This window comes from Idiotropiscis lumnitzeri, chromosome 13, assembly GCF_059441095.1.
Source record: "Idiotropiscis lumnitzeri isolate Australia: NSW breed Sydney's pygmy pipehorse chromosome 13, RoL_Ilum_1.0, whole genome shotgun sequence".
Classification (NCBI taxonomy): domain Eukaryota; kingdom Metazoa; phylum Chordata; class Actinopteri; order Syngnathiformes; family Syngnathidae; genus Idiotropiscis; species Idiotropiscis lumnitzeri.
In genome coordinates, this window is record NC_142403.1 from 17,219,259 (window position 1) to 17,241,893 (window position 22,635).

Here is a 22,635-nt window from a genome sequence, read left to right on the forward strand (position 1 = left end):
GATAAAGAAAAGGACACGCAATCCGCCCAAGATCATTTATAGCATGGTTTATTGGCATTTTATTTTTAAATACACAATTTAGAAAGTAGAAAGCCTAACCATTACAATTAGTTATTTTGTTGTAAAACTATTTACAGATAAAAGTATTTTCAAGTCTTCGGTACAGTCATCTGTCCACAAAGGGGTGATATGCAGACATGTCTTAACGAGTGAAAGGCAACCAGTGTGATACTAAACTTGCATGTCAGTGAATATCTTCTCTTCATACATTGTGCATTCCCCAAACATTCAGAGAGACAACCAAACCAACCAAATGTGGAATCCCCCCTTTGTGGAATTCATGGACCACGTTACTCCCCTCCCTCCCACGTTTCACGTAGAAAACTAAAATTAGGACAAGAAACGCAGCCAAAATCATCTTTGGAATCCGTGATCGGTGTGACGGTTTCGCGAGGTCATACTTTTTGGGAGTTTCCTTCCCGGCGCCCTAGGCCTTCTTCATCTTGCCCATGGGAGCGCTGCCGTTTTCGTGGTGGGTCTTGCCGTTGCTGGTGACATTGGCCGTGCCGTGTTTGACGCCGTTCTCGTGGTGCTTGCCGTTGGCGTACACGGTGGGGGTGGAAGATGCATGGGTGCCATTCTGACACGACTTGATGTCCTGCTTGGGCAGCCGCTTGCCCTTGACGTACGCCTGAACCCAGAAGTTGGAGAAGAGGACAAAGAAGAAGGTTCCGTAAACCCACACCATGTGGATGATCATGGGGAACTGGTAGTCGCAGCTGTCCATGAAGTAATACTGAGTCACGTGGAGGGATACCAGGACGAACTGGGTCTGTCGGGGACCAAAGAGACGAATAAATGATGAGGAGGAGCTCCAGAGAAACAGTGAAAAAGACAAAGATGACCAAAAACTGTAAAAGGGAAAAAAAAAAAAAATCAACTAAGAGCAAGAGAAAAAGCAAAAGTTAAAAAAAAAGAAGGAATAAAGGAAAACAATACTGAAAAAGAAGAAAACAGAAGAAATTGCAAGATGAAGACAAGACGAAAAAGATAAAAAGCTAAAAAGAAAAATGGAAACAAAAAAAATTTCAAGAAAAAGGAAAAATCTAAAAAAGTTTTTGAAAAAAGGAAAAATTAACAGAAAAATAAAGACTGAATAAAAAAAGAAAAAACCTACAAAAGGAAATGGGAAGAGAAAAATGAAAACAGACAAATGAAAAAATGTTAGAAAGAGGAAAAGAAAAGATGAAAAAAAATGTAAAAAAAAAAAAAAAGCAAAGAAAATTAGCAAAAATTAAAAAAAAAAAAAAAAAAAGTCAAAAGAAATTAAGCAGGCGATGAACAGCTTCAAGACAACGCAGTACATACAAGCTGAATGGCTGTCATGTATTTCTTCCACCACAGGAACTTCTGGAAGCGAGGTCCGGCGGCAGCGAGGAAATAGTAGAAGTACATGATCACGTGGACGGAAGAATTCACCATCGCGTGGAAGGATCCCATTCCACCTGAGGTCGGAAACACACATGACATAAGGCGCCGTTTTGCCAACGTTGCAATTTGAAAAATATCACTGCACACCATCAAAAAAAAAGAAAAACCTTATCAAAAAGGTTTTTGGTAACTTATTGACGTGATTCTGACTGTCTTGACCTTCCACTAGAACTTTATTAATCGCCGTTCACAGTGGGGGGGACACACAAATTATGTAGTGTGTTTGTATGTTTTTTTTTTTACCCCCGCTTCACAAAATGGTGAACGGACATACCAGGTTGTCATCAGACTATAAACGGTTATCACTGGGCCAGCGTGTCTTCGAGACAAAGGCTCTTTGACAAGATAGCAAAAGATTGGTATGTAGGTAGCACGAGGTGACGTCCGCGATCGAAGCCAGGTTGAGTTGATGTGTACTCACCGGGAGCGTAGCCAACTCCCCACCACCAAGTCCAGGGCATGAAGGAGTGGTGGAAGATGTGTAGGAAGGTGATCTGACCGCTCTTTTTTCGCAACACGAAGAAGATCTAGTAAAAAAGAAAAAAAAATTAAATATCGGTTTTCTACACAAAACTTGACTATAGCCCCCCCAAAAAAAATTAACCTGTGACTTACAGTGTCCATGAGCTCAATGATTTTGGAGAACCAAAACAACCAGGCCACCTCGACCATCTGAAGGAAAAAAAAAAGTCCATCCAGCCATCACCCAATAAAATATAAATAATGGCAAACTATTAAACCACTGATTACAATGTCAAATAATTATTAACTTGTATTCTCATAAATATAAAATGAAAAAGTCACCAGGAAGCAAATTATATTTAAGGGTAAAGTTAGATTAGCTTGAAACTATATTCAACATTTTTGGGATCATAGTTTTATAAATTTAGAAACACTTAAACGACAATCTCTGACCCTAGCAAACTGATTTACAAACTAATTTGCTAAGCACAGTACATGCGTGTTTTACCAGGCTTAGCTATGCGTAGTATTTCTCCTAAGGTGGGGTCTCGCCTTCGAGGCACCTTTCATGCTGCGTCAACGTTAATGGTAACTTTTTCGCAACGGTCGATGTGATCTATATCTGTTGTGGCAACATTTTCTATATTACCACAATAAACAGCTGCTGGCCCACTTTTACTAAACATTGAACGGACAAAAATAGTAACTTGCTTCACTGTGGAAAATGAAATAATTTGGACCTAATTCACAATGGCAAATAAATAATAGCAGTCAGAACAAGCAGGAAGAGACGACAAACCATCAAGTATATGCAAAAAGATGTATTTGCCACGTGCAGTATGATTTATGAAACGTGAGACGAATGACGATGCCTCGTTTGGTGCCATGAAGTCGCGTGTCTGAAAGGCAGCTGTAAACCAGGTGCAGGCAAAATATTTTATTGGAGCTTCTGAATGAGCCATTCTTAAGGTTGACTTGGAGCTAGTCACAAGAAGGGGTCATGCCATATCGCCGATGACAAAATTCTTTTCAACTTTGCATTCCATTGTGTCTGGGTCATTTCAGTGCAATGTGACAATGTTTCTTAATTTTTCCATTAAAACTTGCAATTTTATCACTTTAAATTTTATTTTGAGCTTTTGGTGCACTCCCAAATGTTCCATAGTGAAAACCATCGGCGATATCTTAAGTTTAAAACCCTCTTTTAAGTACGGCACCCTCCGCCACCTTTTTGTTGCCGACAGTTCATAATCCGTTCGAGTATGTGAACACACAATTTAGCGCCCACTATTTGTGATCTCTGTAAACCAGTTATGATTTTTATATTAATTAATTAATTTTACATTTATATTATATATATTTTTATATTAATTAATTTTATATAAATTTGAATATTTTATCATTTATAATCCCCGCCTTGGTAGCTTGAATAGGGGGAAAAAAAAAATCCTCAACTTACTCTAAGTGCTTGAGGGCTGTTAGACATATCAATTGCGTCACATCTCCAAGTATACGTCGTGGCCCATCCAGACATCAAAAACTAAAAACAAACAAAAAAAGAATAAATATCAGGTTTAACATGTTGAAATAATACAGCTGCAACGCAGTGGAGGAAGAAAAGCAGACTCACCTCATAGACGATGTATATTGACAAAGCCACAAGTGCAAAGTTATAGACTATCATGGCCTCCTTCAGCTGGAAAGGCTTTCGATTGGCCATGATGCGAGGGCCCAGGTATAGTACAAAGAATAGGTAGCACAGCAAAATTACAGTCATCGGAATAGGACTCTGCATCAGGAAATGATTCTTCAGCCGAGGATCTAGATGGGAACACAACGGTAGAGGGTTGGGAATTGGAATAGGGGAGGAGAAAAAAAACATTTAATTGGCATCTTTTTTTTTTATTTATTTCATTTTTTTTGTGAGGTGCTTCTCCAAACACGTTTTAATTCCAACATAAAAAGCAGATGAATGCTGCCAGAAAAAAAATTGTAAAGCTGATGTCATATTCTTCTTCAGGCAAACAAACTAGTTGAGTAACTCAAGAGCACCTCTGCTGGTTGCAACAAACTAGTGCACTCAATTGCTACAGGATGGGATGAATCAACATCCGTTTCACAAACTCAGCTGATACAAATCCATTTGACCATGCACTGAACACTAAGGATCCAACTAACAATTTTAATGCGAAGCTACTCGATTATTTTGTCAATTAATCAAATTTAAGGACATGGTTTGATTTCCATTCCTTATTTCAAAATCAGATTTTTTTTTTTTTAAATTTAAATTAGACTGACAATGTAACATTTTTTTATGATAACGTTGCTAACGTCAAAAAATGGGCAAAAATGTCAAATAAAAGCAGCGATTTTTCAATACAATTAAAATCAGTCTGCTTTTATTGAGGACTAAATAAACCTGAAATTCTTTTACTGTCGAGGGCCTGAAATTTCTCAACCGATTCTCAAACGTTATTATGAATTCATTTCATAATCCATTGACTGTTGCAGCTCCAATCGACACATTTATAAAGAGTAAAAATCATAATCTTTGGTGAAAGGTTACTTGAAGAGGAAAGAAAAAAAACTGACCAACTCCTGCGATGAGGTAGTCGTATATATCCATGGCATGTGAGCCAAACGCCTTTATCTCCTGCAGCATGTTCGCCATATTGTAGCCAGTTATCTAGAAAAAAAGAAAGTGAGAGAAAAAAAAAGACATTACAACTCAAAGTCAAATACACCAAATCACACCACAAACCCAGCATAAAACCACATTGACTTTTTTTCGGTTTCCAAATTACACTTATTCATTCCTTCCGCTTCTTTTTGCAGAACCTTGTGACATGTTTGTCAGTCTGCACGAGTTCACGCCTCGTTAAAAAAAAAAAAAAAAAAAAAGTGGTTAATCATTACTCAACACTGTAATTTCCAAAGACATTAGGAAATTGATTGAAGAGTCAACTCACTGATGTGACAAGAATTTCCCAACATCTTAATTGTGCTGCTACTGAGGGACATCACCCAAAAAAAAAAAGGCCTCTGGGCAAAAATGCAATCCTACCAAAGCCGAGTACTTCCCCAAACCAAACAACCCCAATGAAAATCCCAGGATGCCTGGCTCTGCTCATGCGACATGGCCTGACATCAGACGGGGAGGGGCCACGGGGGAAGTGGGACGGCTGTCCTCGCCCTGAGTCAAGGCGGCACTCCCGGCAGCTTCCTTACCTCTCAATCCCAACACTCTTAACTTTGCGGGAAGAACTGTAGCGAGTTCCTCGGCTAGTTTACAGTGGCCGTCCTTCAACTACAAATATTGCAAGCATGCCCACAAGAATGTCGCTCGTACTGTAATCCCCGATGGCTACGGGGACAAACGGGGCGTGTTCTCCTTTGAAAGTGGAGCCAGAGAGCGCCATTGTTTGATATACAATCAACAATGACCGACCGCACAAGAGCAGCCCTCCTTAAGCCAATATCATTACAAGCTGATACGCTGTCTCAAAGGAATGCAAACAAAGGCGCGTTAAGCATTTACCATAGATTGGTTTTAACTAAACTTGGATTTACAAGCCCACAAGCGATGCATTCAGCACAAGTCATTTTTTGTGGGGTGGGCGGGGGTGTGTGAAAAAACTATGGTAAACATTTTCCCAAGTAGAGTCGTGCCTTGAGATACGAGTGACCTGTTGGTAGTGAATTAAATTTAAATGACTTCAACAACATGTGGCATTTTGGCAGATAGTGAATACGTTCTCTTTAAAAAAAAATAAAAATAAACAAAGGAGGGCTTCAAGCTGTCTCTTGCCAATCACAGTCAAGTTTACTGTCAAACTAAACTTAAAAAGAATTTACACTGTGACTATAAAACGACCACATCCTCTCAGTGCGTTCTCAATGCTAATGCTAACTAGCGTTCAAGTTATGAGCGCAATAATCCTTTAAGCAAGGAAGTGAGCGTTTGAGTTAACTGACAAATTAAATATGAAACAAAAGCTAAACTTGAAAAAAAAATTAACACGGTGTATATTAAACGATCACGTATCTTATCCTTTTTTGTGCGCTTTGAATGCTAACGCTAAATAGCGTTTACGCTGAGGGTGCTATAATCTATAAGCAAGGAAGTGAACCTTTAAGTTAACTGACAAACTAAAGCGAACAAACAATCCTAAACAGGCTGATGAATCAGTAGGTTGTTTAAAAATATAATATAGGGTGCTTTTTTTTTTTTTTTCATAAAATATGTTTTGAGTCTGGAATGGATTAAAGAGCATTTCCTGTCATTTCAGCGGGGAAACAAATGAACAGGTATCACAAGGCACAACCGTCGATTTTGTTCCTCACAATAAGCAAAAATTGAAAACATGACAGCTGGTAATTCGGAAAAGGCACGAGCTTGTGCGCCCCAAAGTCAAGATTCTACCGTACTTTATCAAAATTGAAGCAGAAGTGAAACCAAATCTTCCAAACAAAACAAACTTACAACTATTTTAAAACCAAGGCAGTCAAATCTCCGGAAGCAAAAAGTGACAGCTATCAATTTGCAACACATATTACATTTACCAGTAATTTAAAAAAATAAATAAATCTTTGGACCACCTAATTCAAATTTAAAACCACTTGGGTCTTCCTGTACACGATGGACCCACTCGCTTAAAAAAACATGAAGTCAGTAAGTTCTCCCAACGACTCGTCGAAAATTATTTTGACAGCAGTTTCGTCCGAGCGTTATCGCAAATGGCGGTGTGTAGCATGACAACATCAGATAAATGACATTTCACAAAACTCTTACACAAAACTCTGTGGCTGTTTTTGAGCAACGGCGAGGTATTTGGGGCGGGCACCTCGCATTTCAGCAAGTGCACCCTCATGTCTGATGAGTGCAACCTTCAAGGTCTTGTTCTGAGGAAAAATGCTCAACAGTTAAGTCGACCAGATGATCAATCACCATCTGGTCGGGGAGACACACCTATACTTTGAATTGTGGAGAAAACATACTGTAGAAGTTCAGCTGAAAAGGAAAGTGGAGGCAGCGCCTTCCTTTACTAGGACTTGTGCTGGACGTTTTTTTTTTTTTTTTTTTAGCAGCAGTGTGTGATTTGCACTCGCCGCTGACTTACTACTTTAGCATCTGTAAGTGGCTGGAATGATCTCACGTCCATTCGAGTTCAAAAATCAAGTGTAAAAAAAAAAAAAAAAAATAAAAAATAAAATATTCTCCCAACCATGACAACCATAAGGAAAGGGAGAAACAACATGCGTGTCACCTGAAACCCAGATAAAGATCAAAGTTGAAGGAAATTGAAATTAAACCTCTCGCCTTTGCAACTTGATAAAAACCACAAAACTCGAAACTTGCATTGACAACCAATCCAATTGGGCTTTTTTCCACTTTGTCCATCACGTCAACGCAAACTAAACCGCACCACCGACTGTCCTCACTTCCTTGAATGATAGTTTTACACACGCTGAATTGTAAATTGTACTGACTTCAGTCGGTCGACAGTTGCACGCAAAAATTACAATACAAATACAAGCCCCAAAAAATAAAAAAATTAAATAAATAAGATCCAACCAGACGATACTCCAATCAAGCTAATCCATTTGAACAATTTGTTTATTTACTGGACAATCAACCCCTGCTATTCACGGACCACGAACAGCAAAAAAAAAAAAAAATGTCAATAATTGATGCACATTTAAAAAAAAAAAAAAAAAAACTAATAGCCCCCAAAAATATTCTCCCGAACACTCAAAGCACTGGAAAAAAAAAAATCGTAGCAACTGTATACTCTTAGATTATTAATGACGCCAGCATGGATCGACCCAAGCATGGACGAGATTTGGGTTTACAGCGTCGTCTTATTTTACAGGAATGATCAACGACGTCAGTGATCGATCGAAAAATTATGCTGGCAATCCGACTTCCGAATGTTCACTCACTCACTCCCTCAGTTTCCCTGCCATCCTCGGCTTGCACTGGCCCGACAACCAATTTGTTCATCCAATGACACTCACGCCCCTTCAAGGCCTCACAGACAGTTGGACCTTGCAAACTAAACCAACACCAATTCCCCAAACACAACAGAAGGGTTGCTACGCCTTTGCGGTGCACAATTGTCGTACACTGTAACGAATTTTGTATACATTCTATAGAAAATGCTTTGCAATTATGTTCTACAGCAAGCCTTGTGTTACGTGGATCGTTGCAAGATTTCAAGATTCGACTTACTGGGAGACAATGAAGGTGTTTGTGATTGGATGGCGGAGTAAAGATTTTTAGAAAAAAAAAAAACAAAAACATTTCCACACGCCTAGGGAACTGCCGCTAGTTTTTGACCACCTGATGATTTCAGCCAAGTGCCACTTTTGTGAAAGCTAAAACGTGATTGGCAATTAACACAGTTCAAGGTAGAACTGTCTGCAGCGGTAAAGTCGATATGTCCAGGAGTCGGTACAGCCCCTACAAAAAGGTAAAAGAAATAAAAAAAAAAAATTAAAAAAAAAAAAACACTATAGCAAGATTTGTGTACTTCTACTTAAAAATGACTAAAACAAATTTGACAAAATTCCTTTCATCGACTATCGCTAAAATGAGCTATTTTCTCTCTGACAGTTCTGAACTCCCGTTTACATGCCAGTGTTGTATGGAAAAGATTACGGCTGCCTGGAGGAGGTGTGACGCACCACGGATGGAGCTCAATTTGCCATTCTTGACGTCATGATGTTCTTCGAAAGCACATTTAAGAGTGCATCTGCAGGTTAAAGCCAAGTCGCGTGCGCCCGACTGCCCCAAATGCATGAAGAGACCATTAAATGAGAAAACCGAGTGCACACAATCGAGTGAATCGTCAACGATTGATTAACTGATAAGAATGCCCAGCCATACTGACAATTGGCGACCCAATAAAAAGTGAGCAACCGTAAACGTTGCATCAGATGACGGAAACTTCCCCATCGTGCAAGATGTCCATAAAAAGCCCCCCCCCCGAGCCCCCGGAAACCCACATGACACTATCACCCATGATCTCCGCAGCATTTACAGTCAGTGCCACAACCAGAAAAACTACACTTCACGTTTTTTGTTTTTTTGATGTGATTTGTTTCAGTGCAGCCCTTGACAACAAGGTGGCTGGTTTACATTTAGTGAAGACGACAAAGTGGAGCGTTTCCTGTTCACAGTCAATGAATGACAGGATGGAAAAAAAAAAAAAAAGGTGGGAAGAGTTAATGATGAACAAACAGGGAGAAGGGATGACAGAGTAAAATAAATAAATGAATAAAAAACGAATACCAAAAGTACAACGTTTTAGCAAAAGTACAACAATTTGTTAAGGAAAAGGCCAAAAAAAAAATGTAATCTCAAGCACCAGAGCACACTTAAAACCAACTTTGGAAATCAAAATGAAAGCAGCGCTCAAAGTTAGTAGTTCAACTTCAAGTGAATGACTTACCCAGCTGAAAAAAAGCGGAATTTCCAGCTTCGGAAAACTAAAGCCAGCGTTGAGACAATCCTCTTCGAGAGCCTCTCTGGTGGAGAGAAGAGTGGAGCGAGTAGAAACTGCAGTGCGATGAGGGAGAGAATGAGTGTGTGTGTGTGTGTGTGTGTGTGTGTGTGTGTGTGTGGAACAGAGGGGAGGGAATGAAGGGGGGGGGAAGGAAGGAGAGGGAGGGGAAAAAAAAAAAAAAAAAAAAAACAACCGACAGACGCGACTGGTACAGCCGTCTTCCGACTCTCCACCCTCCCTGACAAACCCCGTTGGATGAATAACCAGCACAGAAACGGAAGAAGGAGCGAGAGAGAGAGAGAGAGGCTGACAGCGACAGTCGAGGGTGAGGCGAGGTGTGTGCGCTTACAGCAGCGTCGACCCTATTTAAACGCACAACATGCCAAATGAAACCGCTCGCTCCGAGACCTTGGCCTGACTTTCAGCGTAACTCCCCGTCCCCCTCCCCGTCCCCGTCCCCCGCGCCGCCCCGCACCTCCTCTTCTCTCCTCCCACCGCTCAACGACTCTCCTGGCCACACCCTTCACACACATTCACATGGAAACCTGGCTCTCAAGTTGCCCTGTTTGTCCTCTAACGGGGTGGGAGGTTAATATTATTCAGATAAAGCGGGCGAGGAGGAGTCAGTGGCATCCGCTATTATGAAAGCCAGCTATTGTTCTATTTTATTGCGGCCTTTCTGTATGTACTCGGGCTGAACAATTCAGAAAATTCTAAAAATCGACCTCGCCGTGTAGAATGAAATTTCCAAATTTTATTTAAAATATACATTAAGGAATATTTTATTTATTCATATTATTTCTAGATGTTTAGTGCTCAATAAGTGCAGTCCATATTTTTTTTTTTTCAGGAAACAAAACAATGTCAGAACTCGGTGTGCAACGAGATTAGAGAGCTCCCCTCTCCAGTGCAATACAACAATAATTTAATTAAATATATAAATTAAATTAATTAAAGATTAAATAAATAGAAAATAAATGTGAAATTGGATAAATGCGATAAAGCCACAGAGTTACACATTATTGTTGTAATCTGATTTACACCACAAGTGAATGCTTCAGAAAAATGTTTAGTAAGTAATTGATGGAGATAAACCATCTTTTGTATTAATTCATGTTTCATTGGCCTTTATTTTAGTATAAGCCTATCCTATAAAACTTTTTTTTTTTTTCAATAATCAAATCTGATACAGATTAATGTATTGCTCGTTTAAAAAAATACCCTAAAAATACAAAGGAAAATATAAATATTGAGGGGACAACATAAATAAATAAATAAATAAATGAATAAATAAATTGTTCCGCCATAGTATGCACTGTGCAAGAGTTGAGCTTGCCAAAAATATCAGTTTTGACAGTCAAACAGTAAATAGTAAAGACAGATATGGCCGATGACGGCGTAACATTCCGATTTAGAGCGGCGGATGCATGCCATTTGACAACCTTGAAAAGGAGTTCACTGGAACGTACACTTGCATTTAATGTTTGAGCAGAGGTGACCAATAAAATTGGTCCAAATGTTTGTAAGGTTACAAAGGGTCAAAAATCATAAGGTCAGTTCCTAAAATTTTGAAAATGATTTCAAGCCATTTTGCGTAAATAAATTATGAGTTGATGGGGGCGACTCATTTCTTCATATTTGGTGCCACATTTCGTATATTTCCGTCATTGATGGACGACATTGCCAACACACACACACACACACAACGCACATTTGCTTTGTCAGAACAATCAACACCATAGCTGGGCGCCATCGGCAACCGACCATGATGTTTACTCGAGGGCTGGCAAGCGTGGCCGATGACGACGATGCCCGACGACATGACTGGATGTGACAATAATGCCTCAAATTCTTCTGTTTAGCACCTTATTACTCCGTATCAGGTGAGCAACTTCTTATATCCGACTTCACCGCCACACCCCTGCGTAGTCAGAACTAAAAAATTAAACAGTAGTAGTCAAGTCACGTAATCGCAATAGTGACATTCTCCATTTGTGACTCTTCCTTAGAAGAATTTAAATAGTCACTGTTGGGAACAATGCAAACGAAAGCATTGGAATTTCATTCATAAGACTGCCATGTGTCACTTCGGTAGGTCATTTGCTAGAGCCCCAAAAAAAAAAAAAAAAACATGACTCGTCCAATGCTCCACACAATTACTACTTTATGATCAATAAAACGATGCTTTCAGGTGGAATACAGCTGGACTTGGGGGGGGTGCAGCGGTGCACCGGAGCGCTGACTGACTGGGCTGGTTCGACTTGTCACTCAAGCCCCGTCGGGGTGCGGGTTTGCGGGTGGGTAGGTGGCAGTGGTGGTTGAGTGGCAGCAGTCCAGAGCCCCTCCTCCAAATACCACAACACACCTGACAGCAAAAAATACATCATCGTCCTGCGCCGCAATCGCTGACAGCACCATTTCAGAAATGATTGTCATCTCGCCCCGTGAGGCCAACGCCTCGTCAAATGAGCCACCTTGGAAGTGGAGGCCTTAAAGAGGAAGTGGAAATGCCAATTATAGTGGTTATGTTTAAAAGGTACTTCTGAAAGAGCAGGAATTCATGCCTCTCACCGCTAAAATGCACCCATTGGCTCAACAAGGCTCGATAAATAAAAATGAATCAAAAAGCACAACAAACGTAAACCGCCGCTCATCACTATTTGCTTGAGCTGATTTATGATTTCCTTGTCATTACTGTACAATAACACCAGTAGCGACCAGCTGGTGAAAGAAAAATTATCTTCAAATCACCGTAAAGTCGGATTTTGAGCGGGTGCTTACAGTGTCGCTATTCGCTGTGCTTTTATTTTCCAGCCAAGGCGCTTATTAATTATTAATTAACCTTCTAATTTGGTGTTCACTGCTGGTTGGCTGACATCTGTCAAAAGGTGTGGCGTACGACTAAAGAATTTCTCTCACGTGTGGTGACCAAAACGATTAGCCTAGCGATTAGCATCGGCTTCTTGGGCTCTCTCTGTCGGCGTTACGACTCCTCATCCGCTTCGTGATAATGATGAAGTGTATCTTATTTGCTGCCGCAGAGGCGACGGTTAGTTACTTAGAGGACTGATGTTTCGCCGTGCCAGATAGCAAGAGTAGCTGGTGTAATTTGGTGTGGCACGTGTAAGTATTCCCGCCTAGTTCGTGAGTTGCATTTTGGAGCCGACTGGTTTGCATAACCTGTCACAAGCGGCACTCCGCTTCTGATAAGAGATCTTGGTGGGAGAGGAGCAAGACTGCCTTTGTGTGAAAGATAGATAATGAAAGAGATTCTCGGGTTAGTCAGGAGCACTGGAAAAAAACAAAACAAGACGAACTGACGATCATGTGATCACGCTGCATAGAATCGCGTTTTAGATAAAAATATGATAAATGGTTCAGCTCAACACAAGAGACCACTATCACCTTATTTGGTCCTGTGTCGCCATCAGCACCCAGATAAGCCACAAGATGCAGAAAGCAGTAAAATTCCAGTGACAAGATGGATTGCAGATACACTTTAGCGTGCAACAATGCATCGGCATCGCTAGTGATAGTAACCTATCTATGACCTAATGTACAAATCACATCATTGGGTGTGGAGTTAAAGACCAAGTTGAGTTGCTGCCACACCAATAATTATCATAATTGCTATACAATTAAAGCAAAAACAACTTAATGATATTTAAAACATCAAGCATGTGCTGCAAATGGATTAAGGACAGCGAGAGCAAATATTCATCGCCATTTTCCGCACTTGGTGCGATGAGTTGGAAATTGCCGTCAGGGCTAAACTTGCTCTGTTGCGGATGTACCGTGTGAAATACCTGCATCGCACTGAACATGGCACGAATTCAGGTAAAGATAAGTACTTTATGGAAAAAAAAATAATAAAATAAAATTCCGGTGAAAAGCCAAACAATAGGTGGTGCTATAACACCTGACCCTGCGGCCAATCTTGCAAAACAGACTCATTTGCATAAAAGTGAAAAACAACGCTCATTATCATGCAGGGCAGCGCTACACCAAAGCAGAACAACAACCATAAAGTTGTTAAATTAATACGTCTCTGACAGTGTCACTGAAAACTGAACATTGCCGTATTGGATGTCATCGTATTACGCAAGAGGCCATAAAGTTATGATAGGTTGATAAAACGACACAAAGGAAACTTAAATGTTACAGTACAATCTGGGTGGATACGTTTAATGCATCTTGAAAGTATTTGATTAGTAGTAGTACATGCTAGTCTAGACCAGTGCTTCTTAATTATTTCTGTTACGCCCCCCCGAGCAAGAACAAACAAGTCGCACCCCCCCCACCACCACCTCAACTATAAATTAGAGCATTTTCGTTGCAAAACAAGCCTACACCGTAGAGTTAATACTCGCTGCACACAATAGGCAAGGAGAACGCCACTGCCAACTACTGGAGTGGAAGTGCAATTACACTTTATTGTAGTACGGCGGGAAAAAAAAACATTTTCCCCAGTGGAGATTTTGTATTTATCATAGGCTAAATATCATAGATTACGAACGTCAATATACGTGCAGAGGAAAGGTTCTTATGTCACTATCATATTTTGCAGAATATATGATTACATTTTCCGAATACAACAGTTTGTTTGTTAAATTCTCCTAAAACCAAAAGTTGAGCAAAAAAAAAAAAACATTTGATGTGGTGAAAATGCACTGTAAGTAATTATACACCCTAAAATTCAATAAATCAAACCGTCAGGAGAACAAAACATTAAGGTGCAACTTGAGGCTACCGGGGATGGAGCCAAAATCCAAATGAGCAGTCACAAGATGGTGTCATTCTACGCTGTTCGCAACTCAATGTCAACAAAACTTGCTCCGCCGCTTCGAGAGGAGAAAAAAAATTAACACCCCCAGTCCAATGTTTACTTTACAAAGAATAGTCATATTATAATCCCTTTGCAAATTAAAGATTATTTCACGCAGCAAGGTCAACACCATTAGGTGTGACATTTATGATTTATCAAAAGTGACATACGTGTAATCTATAAGAATTTATCCAAAGTGATGTCAAAAATCACAGTGATTTGCACCGTTAACAAACAGCTATATTAAATTTGCTGCTATTGAAAAATCTTATTTTAAAAAAAAAAAGTTTGTTTGGGATTTGTTTTGTTTTTTTAAATAAAGGCTCATTTGATTTTTAAAATAAATAAACTGCTATGAGTGGATGAAGTAAACAAAAAAAAAAAAAAAATTTCACTCTCATTTACATTCATTTAAAAATAATTAACCAATTATCTAGTCAACCAAACGCATGCCTCACTTTTGAGTTTACAAGTATTTTTTTATTATTATTTATTTAGATAAATGATTTTTAATTAATTTTAGGGGGGAAACATGCTAACTTTATCAAATAAGGAATGGCGTGCTCAATGCTTTGGCAAAACTTGTAATGTATTTTTTTAACATATTTTTTGGGACTTTCTTGTATTGTTTGAAAAATAAAAAAAAGTGAGAAATAAAATTAAAAAAAAATAAATAAAAAAAAAAATCAGCCCACCAAGCCATAATATAAAAAAAATACACAAATTATTATTCAATGTGAAAACTCAGTTGCAAACCATGCAGGGCAATCCAAAGCTTAAAAATTAAATGCAATTAAATTCAGAGCATTCAAATGAATAATAATAATAATACATAAACGGTACAGTGACTACTCAGTACTCAAGTTGTAGTTCACTGTTAGAGCCCCCCCCCCCCCCCCCCTTTCTTACTGGAATGTCGCACGACTAGCCTGAGGACTTCCATGTTCACTCTCCTTTGTTTCATGCATTTAGGTTCGGGTGGGTGTAAGCTGCGGCTGCTGTGGGTGGGCGGTTGAGAGACATCCCCACCCCATAACCCCCAACCTTGTTCACAAAAGTGACCTTTCACCTTTATCGGTCTCATTCTCCCGACGCCACACCTTCACTCCCTCCTCCACAGGTTGCTCCCTCCCTCGCCTATGATTCACACTTCAGGAACTTTCCACAAGGCAACAAAATTGCACCGCTGCATCCTTAGAAATGAGCTCATGCTAAATGGCGGAAGAACCGCCTTTCAAGCAGGTGTGAGTCAGTTTGCTTGCTGCCGATATCCAGTTGTTTGGAAGCAAACCAAAAGCCTGAACCGTGGGCGTGACTACTCAGTGCGACATATTTTGATGATCTCACACGTCTGCATTGGATTGGAGGACAAAGTTGAGCTGTAACCTGAGCACAACGTGGATGTCAACCAAAGTAAATAGTTTGCAATTAGAGTGAATACTTAACAGCACAGCCTTACACTTGAAGTTACTGCAGTTTTGTTTATATTGTCAAGGTTTTTTGGGGTGTTTTTAGGCAGCCACCATATATGATTACATAAAATGTTTTGTGGTGCCATAAAACAAAAGGGAATTATAATCATTTATTGATGCTGAATTGTCAAAAAAAAATGGTTAAAATCTATCAAAATAAACTATATTCCACCAAACAAGTGTGCCGTAAACATAAATCAGTAAATCCCAAAGCAGATTGCACGAATGATGTCAACAAATCTGCGGCTTTAATCACTTTTCATGCAACAATGATATAAAAACATGTGGGACTGCATTTCTTAAAGGGGACGTCCCCTGAAAAAAAATTCTTTACAGTAAGTTATATTCAGAGCTTTTTTTTTAAATATATATAATAAATCATTGAGGTACTTAAATTGCTGGTCTACCTGGAATGCCTTTGTAAGACAGAAACAGTAACAAAAGACTGAGGGTATTGTGTATTTACTTTTCAGTGATGGCAACTAAATTTATTCAGGAGGAAACTGAGGGCAGCAAGAAAATGGACTTCTACAGCCAAGTGGAGACTGCATGAATACTGAATCTCTGTCATTTCATTTCTCTGTCCTCAAACGTTGCAACAACATACCAATGATGAATGACTTATCGAGGAAAACGAAGAGCAGTGGTTACGTCAGCCATTTAAATTGAGTTGCTACACTTCGGAATCGAAGCTTAGCAGTAAGCGTGGGCCGATTACGGGTTTGACGGTATACCTAGCTTTTAAAAGCTCAACGATTCATTAATCACTCATACGAGCTGTCACTGGTAATGAGCTACTCTTTTCTTTTTCAGGGGATTAAGCAGGGCACAATATGATTGGCTGCTTGCAGGGTTGAGTAAGTGAGCCGCCTCTCTGGAGTTAATTGCCTTTAATTAACTTTTAATTTTCTCCTTCTCTGAACTAAACGGAGGAGGAGCAATACCTGATACAGTAAACACAAAATGACCTTTTGCTCTGATTAAAGTCCTTAAAAAAATTGAAATAGATACCAGTGGGTGCCAGTTAGCCCCAAGGACAACATGAGTAGCCCATGGGTCCGTTGGAAATAATAGCTTCTACTTGGATTACGCAAAGCCTTTGGTATGCCTGGAACAGCATTCGGCATGTCTTCCCTTTACAAAACATTTGAAGCAAAGTGAACTTTGATCTAATTTTCTAATAAATAGTTATTATTCCGACTTGGGCGTAAAAAAAGGAAAAAAATGTGCTCATACAGCCCTAATTTATTTCGTTTAGTCATTAAATAGTTGAGAGGCTTTTAACTCAACTGGTTGTCTATCGTAGTCAACAATATGGGACTCAACTGGCCTGAGTAAACACAATCTTCCGCTGGTCTGACTTCCCGTCACAGGAAATTAAATCAAAGATGTATTGACAGGGTTCTATAAATGTCTCCGATTCAACCACTCTATGTCTGACAGCAAAAAAAAAAAAAAAAAAAATGACAGCCACATAGATTGGCGTCCCCCTCGCTCATTTTCCACTCATTTATCATACGGCGTCTCCACCTGTTATGAGTTTGTGTAATCGCTGACAGGCCAAACACAAAAGGTTTGCTTTAATTTAAGAAGCTGATGACATTTTTTAACGGCTTCTTCAGTGCAAAGTGTGTCCTTGCTAATGTGCACCACTTGCACTTACAACATGTCTGTGACTAGAGCGAAGGAGACTACAAACCCAGGAGCAATTATAATTGTTGAAAAAGTTTTGACCTGGCATGCATGCTCACAAGCTGCAAATATAATGCCACGGTGACTTTGAGTGCGAGCGAGCTGGAGGTTGCGCGGTATTATAATACTCTTCCGCAGAACACAGACGCATGCTCAGTAAATCAATCATGACAAATCTTGGTCACAACATATAGACATTTACTGGATATTGTGGCCTGCTATGTACTTATTTATTTCAAGCAAAAATTGAAACCGCCGTAAACTTACGAGTCCAACAGTGTGACAGTTTGCTGTGTAAACTACATGCTTTGCATAATCAAACACCACGGGCAACACACCATGCAAAACTTGAAAATAGGCCCCATTCTAATATAAACATGCAAGGTTTAAACAATTCCAAACTGTGTAAGAAAATCATCCTTTAAGAATATAAGGTGAGAGGGGAGGGGGGGGGGTGAGTTTCCTGCATGTTGCAAAACAGTTTTCTAATTCAAAAATCAGTCTTCCCAAAAATACCATACTGCAGTTATTCTCAAACTGTGTCACATTTTTCAGTAGTGTCAAATTATTTTTGTCACGGGCCACACTGTAGTTATGGTTTTCCTTGAAGAACCGACCAGAAACAGCTCAACTCGCGGACGTCACGTGACCAAACTCCTAGCAGGTTATCGCGCCTGCATCTTTTAAATTAAAAACAAAACCTCCAGATCAAATAGTTTTTTTTTTCACACCCCTATTAACTAGTTTTGAAATCAGAAGCCAGTATGATAGTTTGTTCTTCTACTTTTAAATTTATTTTAAAATGAGGGCTGGTAAGCAAAAAAAAAAGTGTGTGTTTGACACCTGTGCACGAGTGGCACATTGCAGAATCACTGCCTAATTATTGTTCAGTTATAGTAAACAAAGTTAAGATCAATACATTTGCAACCATCGTACTTTATAGTGGCAAACCTTTTTTTAAACTTCTTTTTGATGGTTTAACTTTAACGCAACAAGACTGCAATTAACTACACTTACTATTGACCAAACCTGCACACATACAAAGCGTTGAGAAGCATGGAACGACTCACAACAAAGTGGTGATAAATTGAAGAGGGCGTGACAGGTGCAGAAATATGACGACCGGTGATGGCATAAAGCACAAGAGATGTCACACTTTATAGGAATAAAGAAATCGCAAGAGGCTTTACATCTACAACGAGCAACATATAAAACACAAAAACAGCAAGTTTTAAGCGAGTACGGCGCTGCTTAAATATTGGTCGGGCGGAGATGTAATTGCACTTAACTCGATAAGTGGACATTTCGGAAGTCTCTTCATGGCGTGTTAGTTACTCACTCACTTTTTTGGAGGGGAAGGGGGGCACAGGGTCAAACAAAGCCAGCGGAAAAGGTCAAAACGAGACGGCTAATGTGGCCCGACGCGTGTGTCAAGTTGCCTCAACCTGTTCATTTCCGCATCAATCTTTGTAGCCGAAGACTGCAAAATGCCTTTGATGGCGCTCAGGAAAAGGTGGAGTCAGACTCGCTGACGCTCTTTTTAGTCGCCCAATTTCTACGTCATCAACTGACAACTTCACTGCCAAATAAGTAAAAAAAAAATTAATTAATTTGATCATTTTTATTGCATTTTTTTCTATTCACAAAGAGAAATTTTCAAAATCCCCTTCCAGATTTGTGCCTTTCCTGTTGGAGTTGAAATCTGCCTTTAACTCTATCAAATTAATTAACAACAAGAAAAGCAATACGATACTAACATTTTTGAATTTTTTTTTTACTATAAAGCCTTAGTTACAAATATCCAGAGTCAGTTTCCCAGTTTTACTGTGCTTTAATTTTTACATTTATTGTCTCTTTATTTAGTATTAAATTTTTTTTTTTGCTGGGACTATTTTGTTTAATAGCAATACTACTCAGATTTCCTGATATCAAATTTTTGATTATTCATTTATTTTTTTTAACTGAATACGTGATATTGTTGAACTGTTTGTTAATTGACTCGATAAAGTTTTTTTCAAAAAAGGTGTCTCAGAAAGTGGCATTTCTGAAATAAAGATTCAGATTATACTTGGAATTATGACATCTGATCGAGAACATTTTTGTAGTAAGACAATTTAGCACTCCTGGTGGCCCAGGCAAGGATGATAGAAACGCAAATACATCATATTAGAAAATTGGCAAACATACGGCTGCTAGTCCAGTAGTGTAATTGATGAGCACCAATATCAGCTGTCTTTCAAGGCCCCTCAGCGAGCCACCACCAGCCAGCAACACCTCACAAGGGCCTCTATGCAGATAGAAAGTCTCCCTCGCGGCTCTGAATTTATTTGCCCTGCAATTGTCTGACAACCACGACAAGGTGTAGGGTATACACTTATCACCCATCCAGCTAGCAATTTCCCTTTAAATTTTTTATCATTCATTCAATCACTGCTGACATACACATGCCCCCAAAATGAATAAAAGAAAGTATGTGACTGTGTCATTGGATAAATAATTTCAACACATCATTTGGGGAAGCTCTCTAATTGGTTAATGTGACTAAAGACACCGCATCATCGCCTGTGTGTGGACTACTGCACCCACTTTGCCAAACAAAAATGAGGAAGCTTTAGTTATTTATGGCAAATATTCGATATATTGACAAGGGATTGTTTTTCTGTTCCAAATCATCGGCGCTAAAGCGAGGACAACTACAAAACAAGTGACAAAGGAAAAATATGAATGCATCGTGGGTAAGTGCAAGAATATTTTTATAGCGCCTTTATTTTGTGCCTTTGATCATTTCATAACATGAAAAAATAATGAACCGATTTTCAGTCAGAAGTGTACGATGTGTTATATTTCTCCACCAAAATTAGTTTTCGGACTGGTTAGCATCTTAAAATGTAGTCAGGCGAGGCGACCTTGACAAAATAGCAAATATCTTGGGTCAAAGGTTGAGCGAGGTAAATCGATTTAAGAAAAAAAAGAAAAAAAAGATTTTCCTGACGACTACACTTGAATGAATGGATAATTAATCAGCCAACCCAACGTTTTGACACAATGTCATGCTCTAGATCAGGGGTGGGCAAACCTTTTGATTGGCGGGCCACAATGGGTTCTAAAATTTGACAGAGGGACCGGACCACACCACAGTATTTAGAAAATAAATCATGAACAAGGTATATTCATTTAATTTGTTTTCAAGTCCGGCGGGCCGGATTAAAATGTTTAACGGGCCGCATGTGGCCCCCGGGCCGTAGTTTTCCCACACCTGTTCTAGATAAAGCACCTGTTGCCATACAAGCCTACAAAAGGTAGACAATTTACAATAGACAATCAACTCAACAGGGTCATCACCCTGCGGCACGTTCAGATTTCATAAGAATCCCAGAACCAGACCCAAAAAGAGGATAAAAGTCTGCTTTTACTTGTCTGTCAAACAACAGCTCAACCGGATGTTTAACAAAGGTGCACTGTATAAACCGTGCTTATGCAGCACATGCTTGTCATATTTAACACCGTTTAGGTCAAAGCAGCTGCTGCTGGGGACTGTTTTCATGACACTCTTTACCTGGAAGGGACAAGTAAATGAATTTTTTAAGTTTAAGTTCACCTGCAGCTGGTCTTGAATGCGAGCTTGAATGCATGTCAGTAGGCACACTGTGACAGACTGGCGACCAGTTCGGGGTGCTGTGTGTTGATTACCTTTGTAGTCCTTTTAGTGTCAGCCTGACAGCTGAGGCCCGACTGGTTCCTCTTCCTCATGTGTCACATTTCTGACTGTTGACACAAACATCTGGCATGAAGTCTATGACAGTGGCAAGCATATGTCATGCATGCACATCGCTCTGACAGCTCTTCAAATGAGATCACATAGTTTTAGTCCTTTTTGAAGCCAGGTCATTACTGAAGTAAACAAGGTTAAAGTGATGCAATGCCCACATTCCTGGAGTGAAAGGCATTGCTTTGGAAGAGGCTATATGAGGATATAACTTTAATTATACATCTACTGTATCTCCATACCTTATACGCTAATAGCGTTCCCTATGTATTTTTTTTCCATTTTAAATTTATTCCCTAGCCAAGTGAATTGATCATGTAAAAATGTATATATAAAATCATATATACATATGTATCTCAAATCATTTTTCCCTATTGAAATTAAATGAAATGACAATACACCCCAGCCCCCCCCACCCAAAAAAAGAAGAAAACATTACATTTTATAATATTGTACTTTATAAAATATACAGCAATGATAAAATCCGATAAAATGCAAAAGAACCACTGTAAACAGATTTTGGTTCATTACTTGCTGCATTTCAAGAGGCACTGTGCTGCTCCTTCTAGTGTGCGCACATTGGCCACATGGGGCAGTATAATACAGACATGGATATAACGTAAGTTTACATGTTTTATCATGACAAAAAAAGCGTTAATATGTTGCAGTTACTATACATCACAAGTACAATCTCTTATGTGCTCAAATTGCTAGCCTTTAGCAATTAGACATTGCTGTAATCTAGTTTCTGCACTCAAGCACTCCTCGCCATTGACGTTTTTATAATAATCTTTATATTATAGGTATTATATTACATTTAGAAAACCTACTTCTAGATGCCACTGTATATTTAATATGTTTTGTAATTATTAACAGGGTGATTATAAAAATCTTCCCGGTAGCAGCTGGTCTATATGGGCATAATATTGTATTTGCATAATCACAAAGTTAACATTTTGGTGTTAGTACACCATAAAGTTGTTCCGTAGAGAAATGTTTGTGCCGAGGCAGTGCAAACTAACACTGCCGAGAATTTATGTGGATATTTAAGCGTTTTCATGTAGGTTCATTATATTTAATTTACACAAGAGTCAGGAGGACCCCAAGTGGTTAATTTGAGTTACTACAACTTTTATTGCTTTCCGGGTCGATACGCTCGGTTGACTGTAAAGTTATCCAATACAAGTAGAACGTTCAAAAAATGAACTCTCAAAAGTTAAATACAGATATCTCCAAAAAGTAAAGTACATGCGGTAAGAAAGTACAGTGATGCCATGAGATAAAGATGTATTTATTTTTTTGCTTTGAAGATTTGTAAGTAAAACATCCATATAAAATTGCTTTCAAGTCTGCAATCGGAAAAGTCATTGACAGGGTATGAAATAGCCTCATGTGATCGTGTAATAGATTTAGCAATGG

The 22,635-nt window shown here is 39.2% G+C and overlaps 1 protein-coding gene across 12 annotated transcripts; it reads right to left on the reverse strand.

Annotated features, from left to right (window-relative positions):
- Window positions 1–32: 32 nt before the first annotated feature.
- On the reverse strand, window positions 33–18,976 carry elovl1b (ELOVL fatty acid elongase 1b). 12 transcript variants are annotated; one of them, XM_088314110.1, is made up of 10 exons: window positions 18,794–18,976; window positions 9,408–9,483; window positions 6,746–6,855; window positions 4,546–4,639; window positions 3,584–3,774; window positions 3,413–3,493; window positions 2,107–2,163; window positions 1,913–2,018; window positions 1,369–1,505; window positions 33–832 (listed from the first exon to the last, which is right to left on the reverse strand). In XM_088314110.1, exons 4-10 carry the CDS (start codon window positions 4,622–4,624, stop codon window positions 488–490), a joined length of 996 nt encoding a protein of 331 aa, XP_088170236.1. In that variant the 5' UTR covers window positions 4,625–4,639; window positions 6,746–6,855; window positions 9,408–9,483; window positions 18,794–18,976; the 3' UTR covers window positions 33–487. The 12 variants fall into 12 exon arrangements, with proteins under 12 accessions (XP_088170236.1, XP_088170235.1, XP_088170237.1 ...); XM_088314109.1 differs by having other exon boundaries at window positions 9,408–9,514; XM_088314111.1 differs by lacking the exon at window positions 9,408–9,483.
- Window positions 18,977–22,635: the final 3,659 nt, after the last annotated feature.

Bases quoted from the DNA above. Each gene is read 5' to 3' on its own strand.
- elovl1b (XM_088314101.1), bottom strand. The intron at 3,775-4,545 runs GTCAGTTTTTTT...GTTCCCATCTAG, and splicing joins CTACCTCATCGCAGGAGTTG to ATCCTCGGCTGAAGAATCAT. The intron at 3,494-3,583 runs GTGAGTCTGCTT...GTTTGTTTTTAG, and splicing joins CAATATACATCGTCTATGAG to TTTTTGATGTCTGGATGGGC.